The 17,697-nt window shown below is 35.4% G+C and overlaps 1 protein-coding gene across 5 annotated transcripts in view; it reads left to right on the top strand.

Annotated features, from left to right (window-relative positions):
- The first annotated feature begins 7,629 nt into the window (after nt 1-7,629).
- Nucleotides 7,630-17,697, top strand: part of LOC148848257 (protein SWOLLEN 1-like) — a 32,629-nt gene continuing 22,561 nt past the window's right edge. For all 5 annotated transcript variants that reach the window (XM_088950325.1, XM_088950323.1, XM_088950326.1 and 2 more), the window contains exons 1-4: nt 7,630-8,090; nt 10,189-12,089; nt 12,490-12,897; nt 13,155-13,313. In XM_088950325.1, coding sequence (XP_088806451.1) covers nt 10,199-12,089; nt 12,490-12,897; nt 13,155-13,313 — 2,458 coding nt within the window. In that variant the 5' untranslated portion in view covers nt 7,630-8,090; nt 10,189-10,198. The remainder of the gene's footprint in view (nt 8,091-10,188; nt 12,090-12,489; nt 12,898-13,154; nt 13,314-17,697) is intronic.

Raw genomic sequence — 17,697 nt, 5'->3', positions numbered from 1 at the left:
TTGACAAACTAGGTTTTTACAGGAATCTAAACGGGGTTTTAATTAATGGGTTTGGATTTTCCAAATATCTCTATCTAATGTTACATTCATTTGTGTGTTTTGAGGTGATGTGGACTCATAAAAATACAACTGCTTGATCACATGGTTTTGAATTCAGTACAGATTGATGTGAACATTACATTGACTGGAAGCATGGTAACGTTATTTTATTCTATGAAATAAAAAATGAAAAAAAAAGGAAGGACAACAAAAAAAAATGAATGAGTATTAACGAAAGAGGATGGCAAGAAAATAAGTGATGTTATAGAACAACCTAACCTGCTAAGCCACAAGGGTTATATCTCTAGATCAACTGATATCCATTTTACAATATTTAAAGAGGGTAAATCAACAAATGGCAACTAAATCTGGTAGGTGGGTTAGAATAGGGAAAAGAAACATGGGAAAAATGACAACTAATAATGTCCACAAAAAATGAAGTTCATTAATCCTTGTTGGATCTGATGAAGGAGACAACAAGAGTTATAGTCCTTGTCCTTGATGAGGCAACCACAATGATGGGCAAGAATAAACAATGGGCTGAAAATAGATAAAAGAGTAGAAGAATATAATCACCATCACAAGAAGAATAAGAATATGGTCTTATTTTGCTTGATACTGCCAAAGAAGTCTTTGGAGATCGCTGGGGAAGTTGAAGGGAGTAGAGGCTCGAGGTTCTCTTTTGATAAGGCCCGATAAACTTTATTAGAGAAACCTAAACTTTTCTTTTCTCAGTGGGGTCACGTTATTTTGGTGCAATCTTGTCCACTCATTCTTTGGATTTGGTGTCCCACAACTTTCTCATCCCATGACACTGTATTCTACCAAACAAACACGAGAAAATGGAATAATTTGGGAATATTCTATTATTCTCATATATTTCTTAGCAATCAAACATACCCTAAGGAAGATTAACTCTAGTAGATACATTTAGGGGGGTGTTTTACAATATAAATGTTTTGCGGTAGAAATTAGGGCAAGAATTAGCTAAATGCGATGACTTTTCAATGGGTTGCAGTCCCTGCGGAGGATCCATACCTTTTTATAGTGGGGCCTATGAATTTATTAACAAGAAAAATAATTCATGTGTAGAATGCCCTTTATTTTTTCCTAAATCCCTCATATGGACTTTTTTTTAATGCCCCTTGTGAGCACACTAAATAAGCACATTATGATTTTGCTGACACCTATCCTACAAAGTGTTTAAAAAAAGTGGGCATGGAGGTATTTAAAAGCAACATGGACCTCTTACCCAAACATACCCACAGGATCTTACAACAGTACATTGGAAACATACCCACACATAACATGAAGACATAGGAGAAGTTCTCAAAATATTGTTTTAGTGATGTGTTGGTAGGCGTGGGTAGGGGATACAAACACATTCAATATACATGTGCTATTTTAGTGCCCATTTGGTAGGGCTTCTCTAAACCTGGAAAATTTGTTGGGTGCAAACCCACAAATCCTCAAAATGCTTTGTGGAGCCAAAAAATCATCTCCCCCATGAAACTAGGTGCTCATTTGGGAGGGCTTTTGGGACATGATTTATGACATTATGAGCTAGGCCCCACGTAATGACACTAAAAGTTGTGTTTTGTGAAAATCCAAAAAACCAATTAATGTGTTTCAAACACTAAAAACATGGGTGAAATAGGAAATTATTCTAGATAGCTTCTCTGGAAGGCAGGTGCTCAACCACCATGGCTGAATCACCACACTTGACACTTGGCTTCTAAATACATAAGCTCCTTCCCAAATGGGCTATAATTTTAGTAACATCTTGAAAGCAGCTTAATGAAAGATTAAACCCTCTCAAACGAGACCTTGATCTATACAAGATACTTTACAAAGGACCCACAGAAGTTGTTCTATGGGGTCCACAGCTCCATCCCTCCAAGCCATGGGACACTACATACCTATTACCTTAAACACTCACCTGAGTCAACATCCAAAGCAGAGAACTTTGGAAGGTGTTGTGGAAATTAAAAATAGATCCCAAAATTAAATACTTCATGTAGAGATGTTTATGGAATGCAATAGTTGTCAAAATGAATTTAGCAAAAGGAAAGCTAACTTAATCCACAACCTGCCCCATCTGTGCAAAGGAGCCGGAATCAATAATGCATGTTCTTTTCAAATGTGACCATGCCAGGAAGTTATGGTTTGGTTCTGTGTTTGGATACAATTCAGATACAACTCCAAAATAATTTAATAGATGGTTCTCAGGTTGGGTAGAAATCTGCAATCAGTCGAAGGATAGAAAATAAGAGCTCTTAAACTACTCGGTTTTATTGATGTGGATAATTTGGAAAAGTAGATACAAATGCCTGTTTGATAATGAAGTGTCGAACCCATACATCTTGTCTCTTAACAGGGCTTGGAAGGAAAGGATGAAGACTTTGTTGAGAAAATGGCCAAGTACTTCGCAAGTGTCTTAAGAATATAGGTCAGTATTTTTGTGGCAACCTCCATTGCCAAATTTTTGAAATTTAACGTAGATGGCAGTTTTTTGAGTGAGGGTAAAGCAGGTTTTGGAGTGGTTGCTAGAAACCATTTGGATTTTTTTGAAGCCATCAAATTTGGTCCTTCAAATGCTGCTTCATCTCTCTAAGCAGAAGCTTATGCTTGCCTTTAAGGTGTTAGGTTAGTAAAGGCCGTTAGCAGGGGTCCTTTGTGGTTGAAAGCGACAACAAAACCATAGTACAGGCTCTGATCTCTAAGAATCCTCTGGAAGCTTTTGATGCTTTCTTTCTTTGTAAAAATATTTTGGATGAATGTAAAGACTTGGACTACTCTTTTGCTTTCTATAGGTGGGAGAACAATTTGCTAGTTCACAACTTTGCAAAAAAAGGGCTGTCATAAATAGGTATATATATTGAAGCTATACCCCTTTGGCTAGCAAATTGGTTGGTTTCACTGCCTTTTTTGTAATCTCTTATTTGTTTAATACAATTGTCTTATTACCAAAAGAAAAAAATGACATGAGTGTTATATGTCAATGACCAACTCTCTGAAATCCAAACGTCGATGGATCTAGAGAAGACGGATTCAATCAGAGCAAAGCCCATTCGAACACCTATTATAGCCTTGCATTGGGAACATGAAATAAAGCATAGAAGTGCAGAGATGTTCCCCGGTGCAAGGCTGTAAAGGCTATCCGGGGGTGTTCGAACGAGCCTTGCACTGACTAAAGCTGGTCTTTGATCTAGATCCTTCCCCTTCCCCTATGGGGTTCACAACTCTTAATTTGTGGGGCCCTCTTGGTCCTCTCACACTTATCAAACTATTTTTTTTTTAATTACAGGGCAATTGTCTAAAACTCACCATGAGTTTTCAGTATTTCTCTTAAAATCACCACAACTTTTCAAAACGTCTAGGGAACCCCATGTCAGTGAGTTTACTCACATTCCGTTAGTGCATCATTAATGTTTCTTAACAGAAGTGGCCATGTCAGCACAAATAACAAATTTCATGACCAAATTACCCTTGAATGACGAGTTAGGGGAAAAATGGTCATTTAGGTTAGGGTTAAACCGAAACACTCTCTCTCTCTCTCTGCCTCTCTTGCTCAAATCTAGGCACCGCACCACCTTCTCTTGCTCAAATCTTGAAGGTAGTCACTGCATCACTCTCTCTTACTCAGATCTTGCCACCACCGTAGCATCTTCTCTCTCGTTCTTGAAGGTAGTCGCACCACCCTCTACTTGCTCAGATCTTGTCGCCACACCACCCTCTTCAAATCTTGTTGTTGCATCACCTTCTCTCTCGCTTAGATCTTGAAGGTAGCCGCTGCCACCACCCTCTTTGGACCTTGTGACCACCGTAGCACATTCTCTCTCACTCAAATCTTGAAGATAGCCACTGCACCACCCTCTCTCTCTCTCGTTTGAAGAATGTTGCCGCGCAGATCTATTGTTTGAAGATTTGAAAGAAGACAATCAAAATTTTCAAAGATTTTCTAGGTTTTGAAACACTAGTAATTAAGCACGTATGTTGCATGTATGGATTTTTTTTCATATTAATTACTTTAATTTTAGATATATCATAGCTAGGATAGAAATTAGAAATTAATAAAAGTGAAAATATGGTTAAAAATAAACTTAAATACTTTTACTAAATGTGCACCTATAGAAATTTTAAATTACAATAACAATTACTACCTACTACTACTACTATTGATGCTATTACTAAATTTTTTGTTTCATTTATGTCTTAAATAAAAAGAACATTTATTTTAACAATTATTTTTATTTAATATGATAATTATATAGCATTAGAAATGTTCCAAAATGTCTTTGACAAAACTTCGTAAGTTTTTTTTTATTTTTCGTGTTATATCTCTTGTGTTTAAATATTTATTATTCAATCATGATATCATGAATTTCTTTGAGAAGTTGGATCATTGACCCACCATTTAAAAAAGAAATTAGCTTTGCTTTCGGATCAGTTTTAAATTATATATTTCATCTATATAATATTAATAATTTTTACTATCACACTTAAATTTTGTTTGACATAATTAAAATATAATTTTTATATATTATTTTGATTACTTTATTTTTTTTTTAAATATTTATTATTTAACTATTATATCATCAATTAATCCATTTGACCCAAAACCACTAACCCACGACCCAAAAAGAAAAATAGTTTGATTTATAGGTTGACATTAAAATTTGGATTACATTTCCATTATTGATAAAATTATATCTTATGTATAATATTTATTTTTGTGATTCTTTGTATTTTCTATTTTTAAAAATTTTATTATTTGACTATGACATCATTTCATTTCTAGGTTGATTTTAATTTTGACATTCCATTTTCATCATTTACAAAAATACTTCTTACATTTCATACTTTTTTTTTGGTTAGTATAATTTTTTTTGTATTATATATTTTATTTATTTTAATTTATATTATTTAATTATAGCATTATTTATTAATGAATTTAACCTCAAGTGGTTGAATTGCTTACCCACCACTAAGAGGGAAGAAAATGGTTTTGTTTTCAAAATATTTATTTTTATATTATTAAAATTAATATTATGGATTAATTAGTAGAATTTAACGATGAGAGAAATATATCTTAAATATAGGATTTAATAAGAGAATATACCTTAGATATAAGATTTAATGACAGATAATAGGAAAATAGTTTTACTTCAAATTGGTTTTAAATTTTACATTTCATTTCCATCACTAATAAAAACATTTATTATTTATAATCAATGTTTTTAACTTGTTATTGACTTGCCTAATTGAACCGTTCGAACTGTCACTCGGTCTTGATTCTAGGTTTGTTTCTATTGAACCCCCCTTGGTTAAAAACTGTTTAACTTGGGTAGTTCAACCATTGACCTGATGACCCAATAAATAAGTTGCATGTTGCGCATTTAATTATGTGCAAACTCTTGGAAGCCATAACTTTGCACTCCAATGTCTGACTGATGTTATCTTTTATTTTTAGTAACTTTTTAGGATTTATATGTCCCAAGGGCATTGTGCACATTGCCTTACTGTTTTTTTACAGAAAAAACCTTTTTGGTCCCAAATTGTAAATTTTAATATCTTTTATAAATAAAAATTTTAAACAGAATTAAAAAACATAAATAAATAGAACATATATAATACATATATAATAAATATATGTAAAACATAACTATGATATGTGACTGAGGTTATCTTTTATTTTTAGTAACTTTTTAGGATTTATATGTCCCAAGGGCATTGTGCACATTGCCTTACTATTTTTTTATAGAAAAAACCTTTTTGGCCCCAAATTGTAAATTTTAATATCTTTTATAAATAAAAATTTTAAACAGAATAAAAAAACATAAATAAATAGAACATATATAATAAATATATGTAAAACATAACTATGATATGTGTAAAACATAATAATATTGATTATTGATAAAATATGCATTTTTACACACACATAGTGTTGATACAGAGTAGTTTTACTTGTTTGACCTTGATAGTCGAACTGGTGACCTGTGGCTGAAAGCAAAAGTGGGTCAGCATCCGAGTTGATTCTTAAAACATTGTTTATCATACTTATTATTATTTAATATGCCAAATATATGATATTAAGAACTTTCCCATTTTTTAATTTTATATATTTTGTTCATTTTATATATATTTTTTATTTTATTATTTAATTGTGACAACATAGATTAGCCCATTTAACCCAAATGGTTTGATTTCTTACCACCACCTATATGAAACACTATTTTTTTTTCTAGGTAGATTTTAAAAGTATAAGTTTTTATGTTATTGGAATTGTTAATTTGTTATGTATGTATTTAATTGTAGAATTTAACAATGAGTAGCAACAAAGAAGACTTAAATATATGATTCAATAAAGGTGAATGCAAATTAATACCTTAAATGTTGGATTTAATGAGAGATAATTGAATGCATTGAATATCTTAAAATTAACTCTCTTCAACACATTTTATATCAATAAGTAATTACTCTATTTGTCCTCATTTTTACCAATAAATTTAAATATACACGGGTAAGTTTTGGCATCACAAAATTTAAGAAATATTATTGAGGCTATTCGTAATTTTTAAAGTACTATAGATTTGCAATGTAATCTTTTTGAATATGGAAAATCCTCATCAAGAGTTCTACAAAATTATGCAAAAAATATATTTTTTTTGTAAATTTGTATCCAAGTCTGAAATATTTTTTGAATTTTTGTTGCAATAATTGTCGGATTCAATGTCTAATTTTTGTTTATTTTTGAATTTTTTTTATAATTTTATTAGTTTGGTTGTAATTTTTGTTTTTTTAAATATATAATTAAAAAAAATATATTTTTTTAATTTTTGCTTTTTTAGTTGATATTTTATTTTTTTATCATTTTATGTATTTTGTGTAGGTTTTTATTATCTTTTTGAAAATTTTATCGCTTTCTTGTGTTCTTACAATTTTCTAATTCTTTCTATAATACATAATTTTGGAATTTTTATCATTTTATGTATATTTGCAATTTCTGTTTTTATCTAATCTTTATATTTTTTGATTTTTTGTCTTTTTCAGTTTTCAATTTTCTTGTTTTTTTTTACAGTTTTATTGTTTTGTTATAATTTCCAATGTTTTGTTATAATTTCTGTTTTTTTTTTACATTTTTATATTTTCTACAATCTACAAAATTTTCTGTAAATTTTGTTATTTATTTGCAATTGTTATATTTTTCTATAGGTGTTTTTTCTATAATTTTTATTTTCTTATTTTGTTTTTCAATTCCTATAGTTTTCCATATTTTTTTGTTATAATTTCTGTGTTTTTATTTAAAAATATTATTTGAATATTTTTATTTTTTATAAATTTATAGATATATATTTTTATAAAAGATAAAATAATAATATATTAACACTCATTAGTCATTTTAACGTCAAATTGGTGACATTGTAAATTTTAAACATTTCGAAAAATTAAGATAAATTTACTTAAAAATTTGATAAATTTAAAAAAAATACTGAAAACTCATGCTGCGTTTTAGACATGTTCCCTAAATTATATGGATAGGGATTGGATAATCAAATGACTCCTAATCTTTTTCAAAATTCCTATATGCTTCCAAATATATTTTAATTAGATCGCAAATCGCTATCACACATATTTCACTTTCCCACGCCGCCGTGCGTGAAAAAAATGATCGAACGAAATACCGAAAAGTGAAAGCAGAGAGTGAGCGAAGTCACCTGGAGAGGGATCACTCGTCCGTTTCTTCACTTTGTTATTTTCAGTTCTTTGATTGACTTCGATTTGCCGGAAATCTTACGCTTGATCCACTGGGAAGTGCGAACTCCGGCTGTTGGTGTTCCCCGGAAACGTTGAATTCATGTCGATAAGTCATAAAACTAGGGTTTCTTTGCCGAAAGATACATCCTTTTTGCCATTTAAGGCAGCTTTTGCCCTGGGGAAATGAGCCTACGAGTGTCCGTAGGATTTAGGGTCTGGTTGATCAACGACTACGATTTTGTCACCGGATGGAGGGAGATAGCTTCTTAGACCTGCACCTGCTTATTCTGGTATTCTTTCTTCCCTTTTCGATGCTCCACATGTTACGTACAATTCTCTAGTGTTGATATGAGAAATAAAGAGGAACACAGGGAACTAAGCTAGGGTTTTTGTTGTTTCGTTTCTAATGGTGACTGGTTAGTTCAGCGTAAATGCTTGTCCTTTCCCACTACGTATGTGTTGTGCTAGTGAGTTTAGGTGAGTGTCATCTCCGCTCTTTACACGGGGGAACTATGGTCTGTCGTCTGCGGGCAATGGTTTTGAGTGTGAAGTTATAAAGTTTTATTTTTTTTATAGGTTTGTACATGAAAATTGAGTGTCATTTAAGTCTATCTATGTTACGCTACACGAAATGGAACTTTGGTAAGTTCCTTTGAGTTCGTTATCAATATTTGTTCATGTTCATATGTATGACAGTAGGTAGTTACTACTATTTTGTATTTTTTGGCAGTCATAGTTTGTTGGCGCTAATGATTTTTGCCTGTGATGTTTTGAAACTGATGAAATGCCTTTTTCCTCCCTCTTGTTTATATTTTCTGTTATGTCATACTTTTCTTTTGTCATTGGCAATGATGGGTTATTTGGCAGTGCACCAAATAAGTAGATACAATTCGCTCCATCTGTTCTTGCTAATGTACTGATGGTTGGCCATAATATTTTGTTCGTTACTGCCAATGTCTTAAGAGCATATGCTCATATCTAAAATTATCATAACTTGGCTACTTAGTGCTCACTACCAAGTCTATGATGTTAAACAACAATGGTAGACATCGAATGTATTGCAATTTGCAATGTTAAAAGTTTTTAAGCCTACATTATTATAATCAAAGTATTGTCGAACATGTGTTATTGGTTAACCATGGTATTTTTTTTTGCTTCCTCTCCTTCTTTTCTTGCATGGGGAAGTCTTAATTGGTAGTTACGTAATGAAGGGGGTGCAAGGCTTTGAGACAAATAAGATCTTAACACAATTACCATGAAGGGTAAACCTAGCATTTATTGGACGGGCTGGATTTTACATCCATGGCCTTATTTCGAGGGTGATGAAACATTGTTGGTTTGGTCATTTATGTAATATATAAATCTCTATGCATGACCATGTTTTCCTTCAGCAAGACAAGTTCATGAAAAAGAATAATTATTTGAGAAGTTATGGTAGGTTAGTACTAAATGCAGAAGACCTAAGGAGTTACATAATACAAACTTATGTCCTCTTGTCTAGTGGTATTTTATGCCAAAAGGCTTATTAGTCATGATATGAAGTTCAGACATGTGCAGCAGGCAAAAACCTAGAACTAAGGTGCAGTTTGGGAAGAGTAAAAATACACATTTGCACAAAGCCTTGTATATGGTATTTGTAAACCTTGTATCTGCAGTGTACATATTTGTATTTGCACTCCTCTCAAACTGAGCCTAAGAGGTTTCTTCCTGTGTGAATTAACTATTAAGGTAGTGTAGCTGGACTGGCTTGGCCTGACCTAGAGTGCGTGCAACCTATAGTTCATGAAACTCTGCTGAGTCTTATTATTATGTATGTATCAACTTGATTTTAGTTCTGGAAGAAACTCTATTTTAGATTTTGATTAGTTCATAAGATCATTCTTGCCTAAAAGGCAACTGGTTCCTGTGGCAATTAACTGTATGCAGATTCACTGAGCAAGACATGTCAATTTTCAGACAAATGGTGGCCTACTATTTATGGTTAAGGTCTACCATATGGTTTTACAATGGCTTCTGAGAAGCCATACTTGAATGCTAATCTTTCAATAATTATTTAACAACATCAAGCATGCGAGGCAGCTTAGCAAGAGAGTGAGGTGAATCAAGATTATTTATATCAGGGTAGGGCATTCTCTTCTTTAATTGACCCATTGTGATGCTGCTAAGTTGGTCTTTTTGTATTGTGTCATTGTAATGTTGTCTTTATTTTTTTCAAATCCATAAATCTATTTGATCTTGTTGCTGATTAGAGGAAAAAGCATGTGGACATGACTTTTGATGTATATCCTGTTTTCTTCCTTTGTTATGTATAATTGTTATAAACTAGGAAATTTGATGCAAGTAATCAATAATATACCTTTCTCTTGTTCCCCATGGTCATTGTTGTAGGGATGCACCCATGGATTATGATGACAATGATTTCCAAAACCAGAATTTTCAGTTAGGTGCTGAAGAGAATACCAAATTTCCTCCAGGATTACGTTCATATGCCCTTCCCAAGTTTGATCTGGATGACAGTCTTCATGTCCACCTAAGGTTTGATAGTTTGGTTGAAACTGAGGTTTTACTTGGTATCCAAGGTCAAGAAGAAAACCAGTGGATTGAAGAGTTCTCACGGGGAAATAGTGGGATAGAATTTAGTTCTGGTGCTGCTGAATCTTGTTCTATTTCGAGGCACGAAAATGTTTGGTCTGAGGCTACGTCCTCAGAATCTGTTGAAATGTTATTGAAATCTGTTGGGCAGGATGAAATGATCACAGGAAAAACTGTTATCAAGGAGTCAGATGCTTGTGATGGAGTCGGTAGATTAACTAGTCAAATGGAACCCACTTTGAATCAAGATGGTGCCGCTCCATCAAATATTGGGGATACTATAGATGCAGGCCCTATACCACATGATGAGTGTCTGGAGAGCTTTTCAGGGTTAAGTCAGGATGCCGTGGACATGTTGCCCCAGGTTGAGATTGAGGCTACACCTCAAACTCAAAAATGTGAAAAATCTGACATGAGAGATTTGGATCCAAGTATGATTGGTGAAAAGTTGACCTCACCATTGAGTGAGGGTAACCTGGTAATTGACAAAAAATGCAGTGATGCAAATGAGAGGGAAGATGGTTCTCTGGTTGTTAAATCTAAGGAAAACAAGCCACAGGACAATTCAGCAACATCTGAGAGCATGCAAGTTGATAACTTGTCTATCTCTGTGCAGAGTCTTGTTTCAAGTGTTGATGAGTTTAACACCCAAGATGATCAACAGGAGGCAAAGGATGGTTCTGAGCAGATTATCACGTATGAGAATCAGGATGCTAAGCAAGAACTTGATTCTGGGAAAAATGTGGAAGACCAAGTTCTGAGTAAGGATGTTCATCTGGATGATCAAAATTGTGAAGGAAATGCAGTTGCAACTATTGCCAATAATCTAGAGAACCATTCAAGCTCTGTGCTGGATGTTGATTCCACAGTGCAGTTGAGGGAAGGATGCAGTGAGTGTTTAAGTTCTGAACAACCTGTTGAGGTCAGCAAAAATGAGGTTGTGGTTTTGCCCAAAAGTGGTGAGATAGGTGATAAAATTGTAGAGACACATGACTCTTCATCTATGTTGGTAAAAGGGGATGATAGTCTTGAAGGAACTGCTGTTAACATCTGTGATAGTGATGAAAGAATTCCATCTAGTCCAGTGTTGGAGATTGACTCTCTGGCACAGATAACAGAGGGACAGGGCCCAATTGTATCTTCTGGGAATCAGGAACACTTGTTAGAAGATGATGGCCACAAACTTGAATGTGGTGTTTCGGTCTGTAATACTGAGATATCTTTATTGAAAGTGGAAGACAACAAACTGCTTGAAACCGAGTTTGACTTTAGCAGCAATAGCCATATTGGAAGTCCTTCCATTTTGATGGCAGAGATCTGTTCCTCAACTAACATAACACATGAAACACAAGCAACTGAAGATATAGAAAATGGTCATAATGGTTTGGGAGTTCAGTGTGATAATGACGCTTCAGAGGATCATGTTTCAATTTCCATTAATGTTGAATCATCACAAACTTGTAGTAGTAGTTCGGTCATTGAGCCCACTGATGTTTGCAATATTCATAAAGATGTTCCTGTTATTGAAAAGGAGAATGAGAGGATGACTACTGGTTCAGGTAACAATGAAAGTGAAAATGCTGGCTCTCTTGTTATGGACAAGTGCATAGCATCTTTATCTCATGGTCAATGTACTGCTGAAGCTGATGTGGTTGTTCATGTATCAAAGTCTGATCCGCTTGTTGGCAATGAATCAGGTATAAAATTCAATCACTATCTTAGGATGGCCTGAAGTTAAAATACCCACATGCTTATAAAAAAAGTTAAATACCCTCCGAATTTCCTTTAGCTTTGTTAACCAATTTTGACACATTCCATTTTTAATAAACCTGATTGCCTAGTTAAAAAACACAAAAGGTAACTCTCTTTATAATGTAAGATCAATATATAATGTGCTTTTGTCTTTTAAAATATATACTACCTGAATGATAACTTGGGATGTGCCACCTTGTCATGGTCCCCAATTCAGTTCTTAATTTTTACTATCTTCCCTTCCCCATCCCATTTTGTCATTGTTGCCGCAACTGGATTTGTCTTGGAGGTTGTCAATCTAATCCCATGCAAAAGATCCTGATGCTGTTTTTTGTTTTCTTCCAGGAGATGGCAAGTCATCTTTATGTGTTGGGAATTTCACTCGCTTGGAAAAAAGAGAAGAATCTGTAACTGAAACACTTACAGGACCAAGTTTGTTGGTTACAAATGAATGCTTTTCCATGCCAAACGAGCCGGTTTCTATTTCTGAAGATGAAAAACCTGCATCTTGTGATGGTGTTGGAGAGCAACTGCCTGAGTCATTTTCCCAGTCCTCATTATCCACTGAAACTGTTGGTACAAATTTCCATAATGAACCTGAAGCTGTGGTAGCTGACAAAGTTAATCAAGACCACTTTGGTGAATTGGAAACTCAACCTAGTATCGATGATTCAGTTCTGAAAGAAAACAACGGTGCTGGTGATACAAAAATTTCTGCTGAGAAATGCAAAGAGTCATTCTCGAAAACCTCAGGTATTATGTTGCATCAAAGGGAAATTGACTGGTATTTTATCTATAAAAAGGAAGTAGCATTTGCCATTTAGTATCCATCTCCAACCCCACCTCCACAAAAGGAAGGAAAAAGGAAAAAGTTAGATATGTTGTTTCTATCATTTGTATTTTTAACTGGACCTGTCTTTCAGCATTAACCACAGAAAAATGTGATACGTTTAACTCCTGGTACTGGAACTCTGTTGTCACACATCCTTTTCTAATTTCCCTCTCTGCAGGAAGAAATCCTGATCATGGACAGAACCTGACACAGACAGAAATGCCATCCATAGAGGTGTCCTCCCATAATGTTGGACTAAAGGATAAGGAAGAAAAGAAATCTAATTTAGTAACTGGAGGCAACAATGACCAACAGAACATCCTTGTGCATGCCAAAGGTGAAATACATTTTTTTATTGATGCATTGTAGGTTTTTGTATCTTTTTTTTTTTTAATTTCTTTTGAAGGGTTACACAACGGGGGGGTAGCTCATCCCTCAACCCATAACCCCCCAAACCAGGTGCAGGCGGGATTTGATCCCAAGTCTCCACTATGACCAGAAGGATACCTTAGCAACCAGCTGGTTGGTAAATATCATTTCATTAATTATGGGAAAGTTCACACTCCAGGGAATTGAAACTGATACAACAACAGAGCTGCAATTTGGGTGGGCTCAACCTGACCCAGTCCAAGCTTTTACATGAGTTAGTCTGGGATTTTCAGGCTTTAGGCTGGGCTTGATCCGGAAATATTGGGCTTGACCTCAACTTGGGTTGGGCTAGGTTTGAGACCTCAGGATGTTCCAGCCTGAATCAAGTGCAGCCAACCCAACCTAAGCCCGTCTACAATATATGTGCTTATTATGTGTATACTGTCATTTAATCAAGTGCAGCCAACCCAACCCAATTTAATCAAGTGTAGCCTTCTACAATATATGTGCTTATTATGTGTATACTGTCATTTACAATATCAAATACACTTTATGGTGTATTTACAATATTTATATGATTAAATTGGGTCCAGGCTCATGCACAAACATATATAAACATACACACACACACACACACATATATATATATTGTGCATGCTAATAGGTGATTTTCTTTTATTCTTTTGTTAAGTTAGGCCATAAAACTCAAATGAAAGGTTGAAGTGCAAAAAATGAGCAAGAAGGCCTTGGAGCTTGATCAACCTGCCTAGGCCTGCCAAAGCCTGCTAAAGTCTCTTACCAAAGCCCAGCTCGAGTTGTTTTGGGCTTGGCTTGGCCTTAAAGCTGGCCCAACTTGTCTATGTTGCACCCTATATAACTGCTAAGGCTTGTCAGTCAGAAGGTGCATATTATCATCTTCTTGCAAGTTTGCCAGACTAGATGCCCCTATAACAGACTTTACCTTGCTACCCCTATTTTTTTTATCAATAACAGAATTTCATTAATTAATACGAAAATTAGGTGACAGAGGAAAGGTTACCTTTTTCAATTCTCCTCACCGAAAATGCAAATTTCAAATGACAATTATGCCCAAGACATTTGGCTTCTTCCCACCCCTCATTTTGCTAGAACATTGGCAAAAGCATTAGTAATTTTTTTAACCCAACTAAACTTCACCTCCATATCTTGAGTTAGTCACTTGAATTTCTTCTTCTCATTTGTGGGTATAAATATGGATGAGAGGGAGATGTCAGAATATGCAAACATTTTGGGATGTGTGCTGTCTCGATGGCCAATGAAATACTTGGGCATGCCTTTGGGGGACAATCCAAGAAAGAGTAGCTTCTAGGATCCTATAGTTGAAAGATCTACAAAAAATCTTGCCGCTTGGAAGAAGAGCTACTTGTCTTTAGGGGAAGGATCACTCTAATAAGGTCCACATTAGCAAACCTGCCTGCTTATTACATGTCAGTGTTCAAGATGCCAGTGGGTGTGGGAAGAAAATTGGAAAGGTTGATGAGGGATTCTTGTGGGAGCTAGGGTAGGAGAAAAAGGACCATAGAGTTAGCTAGGAAGTGGTTTGTAGGATTAAGGAGTCTGGTGGTCTATGGTTAGGTAACTTATTGCAAAGGAATGTGGGTTTGTTGGGGAAAAGGTTGTGGAGATTACCTGTGGTTAAAGATAAAACTTTGGGCAAAACTGGTGTTAAGCATTCATGGACTTGCGACCAATGGTTGGGATGCTGGAGTGCATTCTAGGGCTAATGGTGCCTCCCCTTAGAAGGCCATCCATGCTGTTCTGCCTCTATTCTTGCCTTTTGTTAGGTATGATCTTTGTTATGGAATCAATATAAAATTCTGGGAACAAATTTGGATGGGGAACCTCTTTGAAAGATAAATTTCTTTTTGTGTTTGCCCTATCAAGATACAAAGAAGAGCTTGCAAGGGATTGGGATTGGGTTTGTTCTCTCAAGCTCAAGAAGTTGTTTTGATTGGGATTGGGCTTGTTAAGGGGTGTAAGAGATTCAGAGTTAAATGATGTTATGGATTTGCTTCAGGGCCTTGATGGTTTTTTTTTTTTAATTTTCTTCTTTCTTTTGGATCTTCTTGCTCTGACAGTCACATCTGCACTCTCTCCCTTGGTGTTTTCTATTGTGCCTCGTTCTTCAAGGCTCTAACCCAACCCTCTAATAGCTTGGGCTGTCCCTTTCTTGTTAAGGAGGTTTGGTGTAAACCTATTCCTCCAAGGATTGGAGGCTTCTGTTTGGAGGTCTTCTTGTAAAGAGTTAATGCTTGCAATCTTGCTATTCCTGTTGCTAATGCTTCTACAAAATCATTAGGTGAGTTGGGTTAGTTAACTTGAATGAACAGTTAGGGCTAGGAGCCAATGCATTTGCCTCTTTTAGCAAGAACTTAGGGGTTCATGGGTCTTCATCTCTTGTTGGTGAAGGAAGGTGCTATCCATCATATGGATGGTCGAACCATGCTAGATGGCTGGGTGAAATTTCAAAAATTTTCTTTCACCTTTTGGGAATTGAATTCCCAGTTTTAAAAAAATTGCATTTTTCAAGGATCGTTCTTGCACCGAAACCGGATCATATTTGAAACCAAAAGAAGTGAGAAGAATACCTGATATGGAATCCACAGATGTAGCTTCCCAAAGTGGTTCATGCTCAAATTGAATCCCAAAACCAGCCTCCACTGAAGATGGCACAACTTGGAGTGAAGCCGGTTCAGTAATGCAATTTTCAGCAAAACTGCAATCCAACTGAATGGATTGAACAAGGGAGACGAACACGGTTTTTCTCTGTAATTTTCTTGCAAAATTCAAAGATGGAACTAGTCAAAATCAGTCCAAGAATTGGAGGTCGAACGGCAAGAGCAAAGAGAGAACTGAAAGCAAAAGATGATTTGGAGTAGTTCACCCTCTCCCTTTTTATAAGCCTTAAAAGAGCACCACTCCTAATCAAATTAGGAGATTTGTAATCGAAATCTTTATTTGGATCTAGATTCTATCAATAGATAGGCCTTATCCTCTTATGAGAATGGGTGCTCCAACCCATATCCAAATCCATATTTGCCCATGTCAGATGACTGCTTAAGCTGTCACGTGACATCTTGATTAATCATATTAATCATGGGCCTAAGGCACATTAAGCAAGTGGTTCACGTCCCAAGATAATTGCTGGCCCATTTAGGTTCAATTTGTATGGCGTTGGACCCCAACAATGATCTTACTTAAGCCCACATCGGGTTGGCCTAGCTTTTGAAAAAAAGGCTTGGTCGAATTCACTGCTAAATGTAGTGAACCCCTGAGTCCATCATTATGGGCTCAAAATGGGCCCAACATTTACAGTTAAATGATCCCTGAGTCCAGCCATCCTATGAAGGCCCAAGGATAATGGACTTAAGCAAGATATAGCCCATCAGGTAAAAGGCCCTTAATGGTCTCTTACACTCAACCTCTCACTCCACAATGATCAAACACTGCTCGACAGGGAAGGACCTCTCCCCTGACTATAAGGTGCAGTGTTGCACTCTCTACTCGGATGGTTCTAGAGATTAAAAGCCTTTTGCAAACATTTTTCTTGAATCATAATTTTGTATATCATATAAATGTATTTTGCAAAACAAATCTCAAACACGGTTGAAATCAACTGCTGGTAGTTTTGGCTTCCATCAGAGAGAGTGCAGTCCCGATCATTCACTTTGTCCGACAAAGGGGCTGATCCTATCACTATGATCATCCACTAAAGCGAATTCTCAAATTGCCCCAACATACCTAGGTTTTGACCTTAAAGGATCTCACTGATTGGCACATGAAAGACAATCCGATCCGACACTCAGTGTAGTACCATAATTAAGTCTAGGGGTTATGCATAACTTTATAGTTTTGCCCATCAGTCTCCAAGGTCCAAGGCATAACTGGAAAATGGTCTGGGTTCAGTGCTTCAAACAAACACACACTACAAATGCTTCGGGTCTAACCCTAACAGCCGAGACAGGTTACCCCAACTTCTTTGGCAGCACATTAGTATTAGCATTGGCAGGATAAACTCCCCAAGTCTATCCAACGGATGAGAACATTCTAAATTAACACAAGTCTCATAAGTGTCTAGTTTAAGGGGTAATTACACAAAAACACCAATGATAACATGAAACAATTATGTACTTTTGTTCATTTACAATAAATGTACCTGTACATCAATCTGATTAGAGCTAAGGGCATAAACTGATTAGAGCTAAGGGCATAAACTGTCTAACAGTTGGAAGTTGGTCAATTATCACCTTGACCTTCTTCCTCCACAAATCAATTCATTCCAATCCTAAATGGTTTATTTCCAGCTTGATTTA

The sequence above is a fragment of the Nelumbo lutea genome, chromosome 6 (assembly GCF_056320005.1).
Source record: "Nelumbo lutea isolate HS-2025 chromosome 6, American lotus-T2T, whole genome shotgun sequence".
Classification (NCBI taxonomy): domain Eukaryota; kingdom Viridiplantae; phylum Streptophyta; class Magnoliopsida; order Proteales; family Nelumbonaceae; genus Nelumbo; species Nelumbo lutea.
The sequence above is the reverse complement of the archived record's forward strand: the minus strand, read 5'-3'. Positions and strand labels throughout refer to the sequence as shown.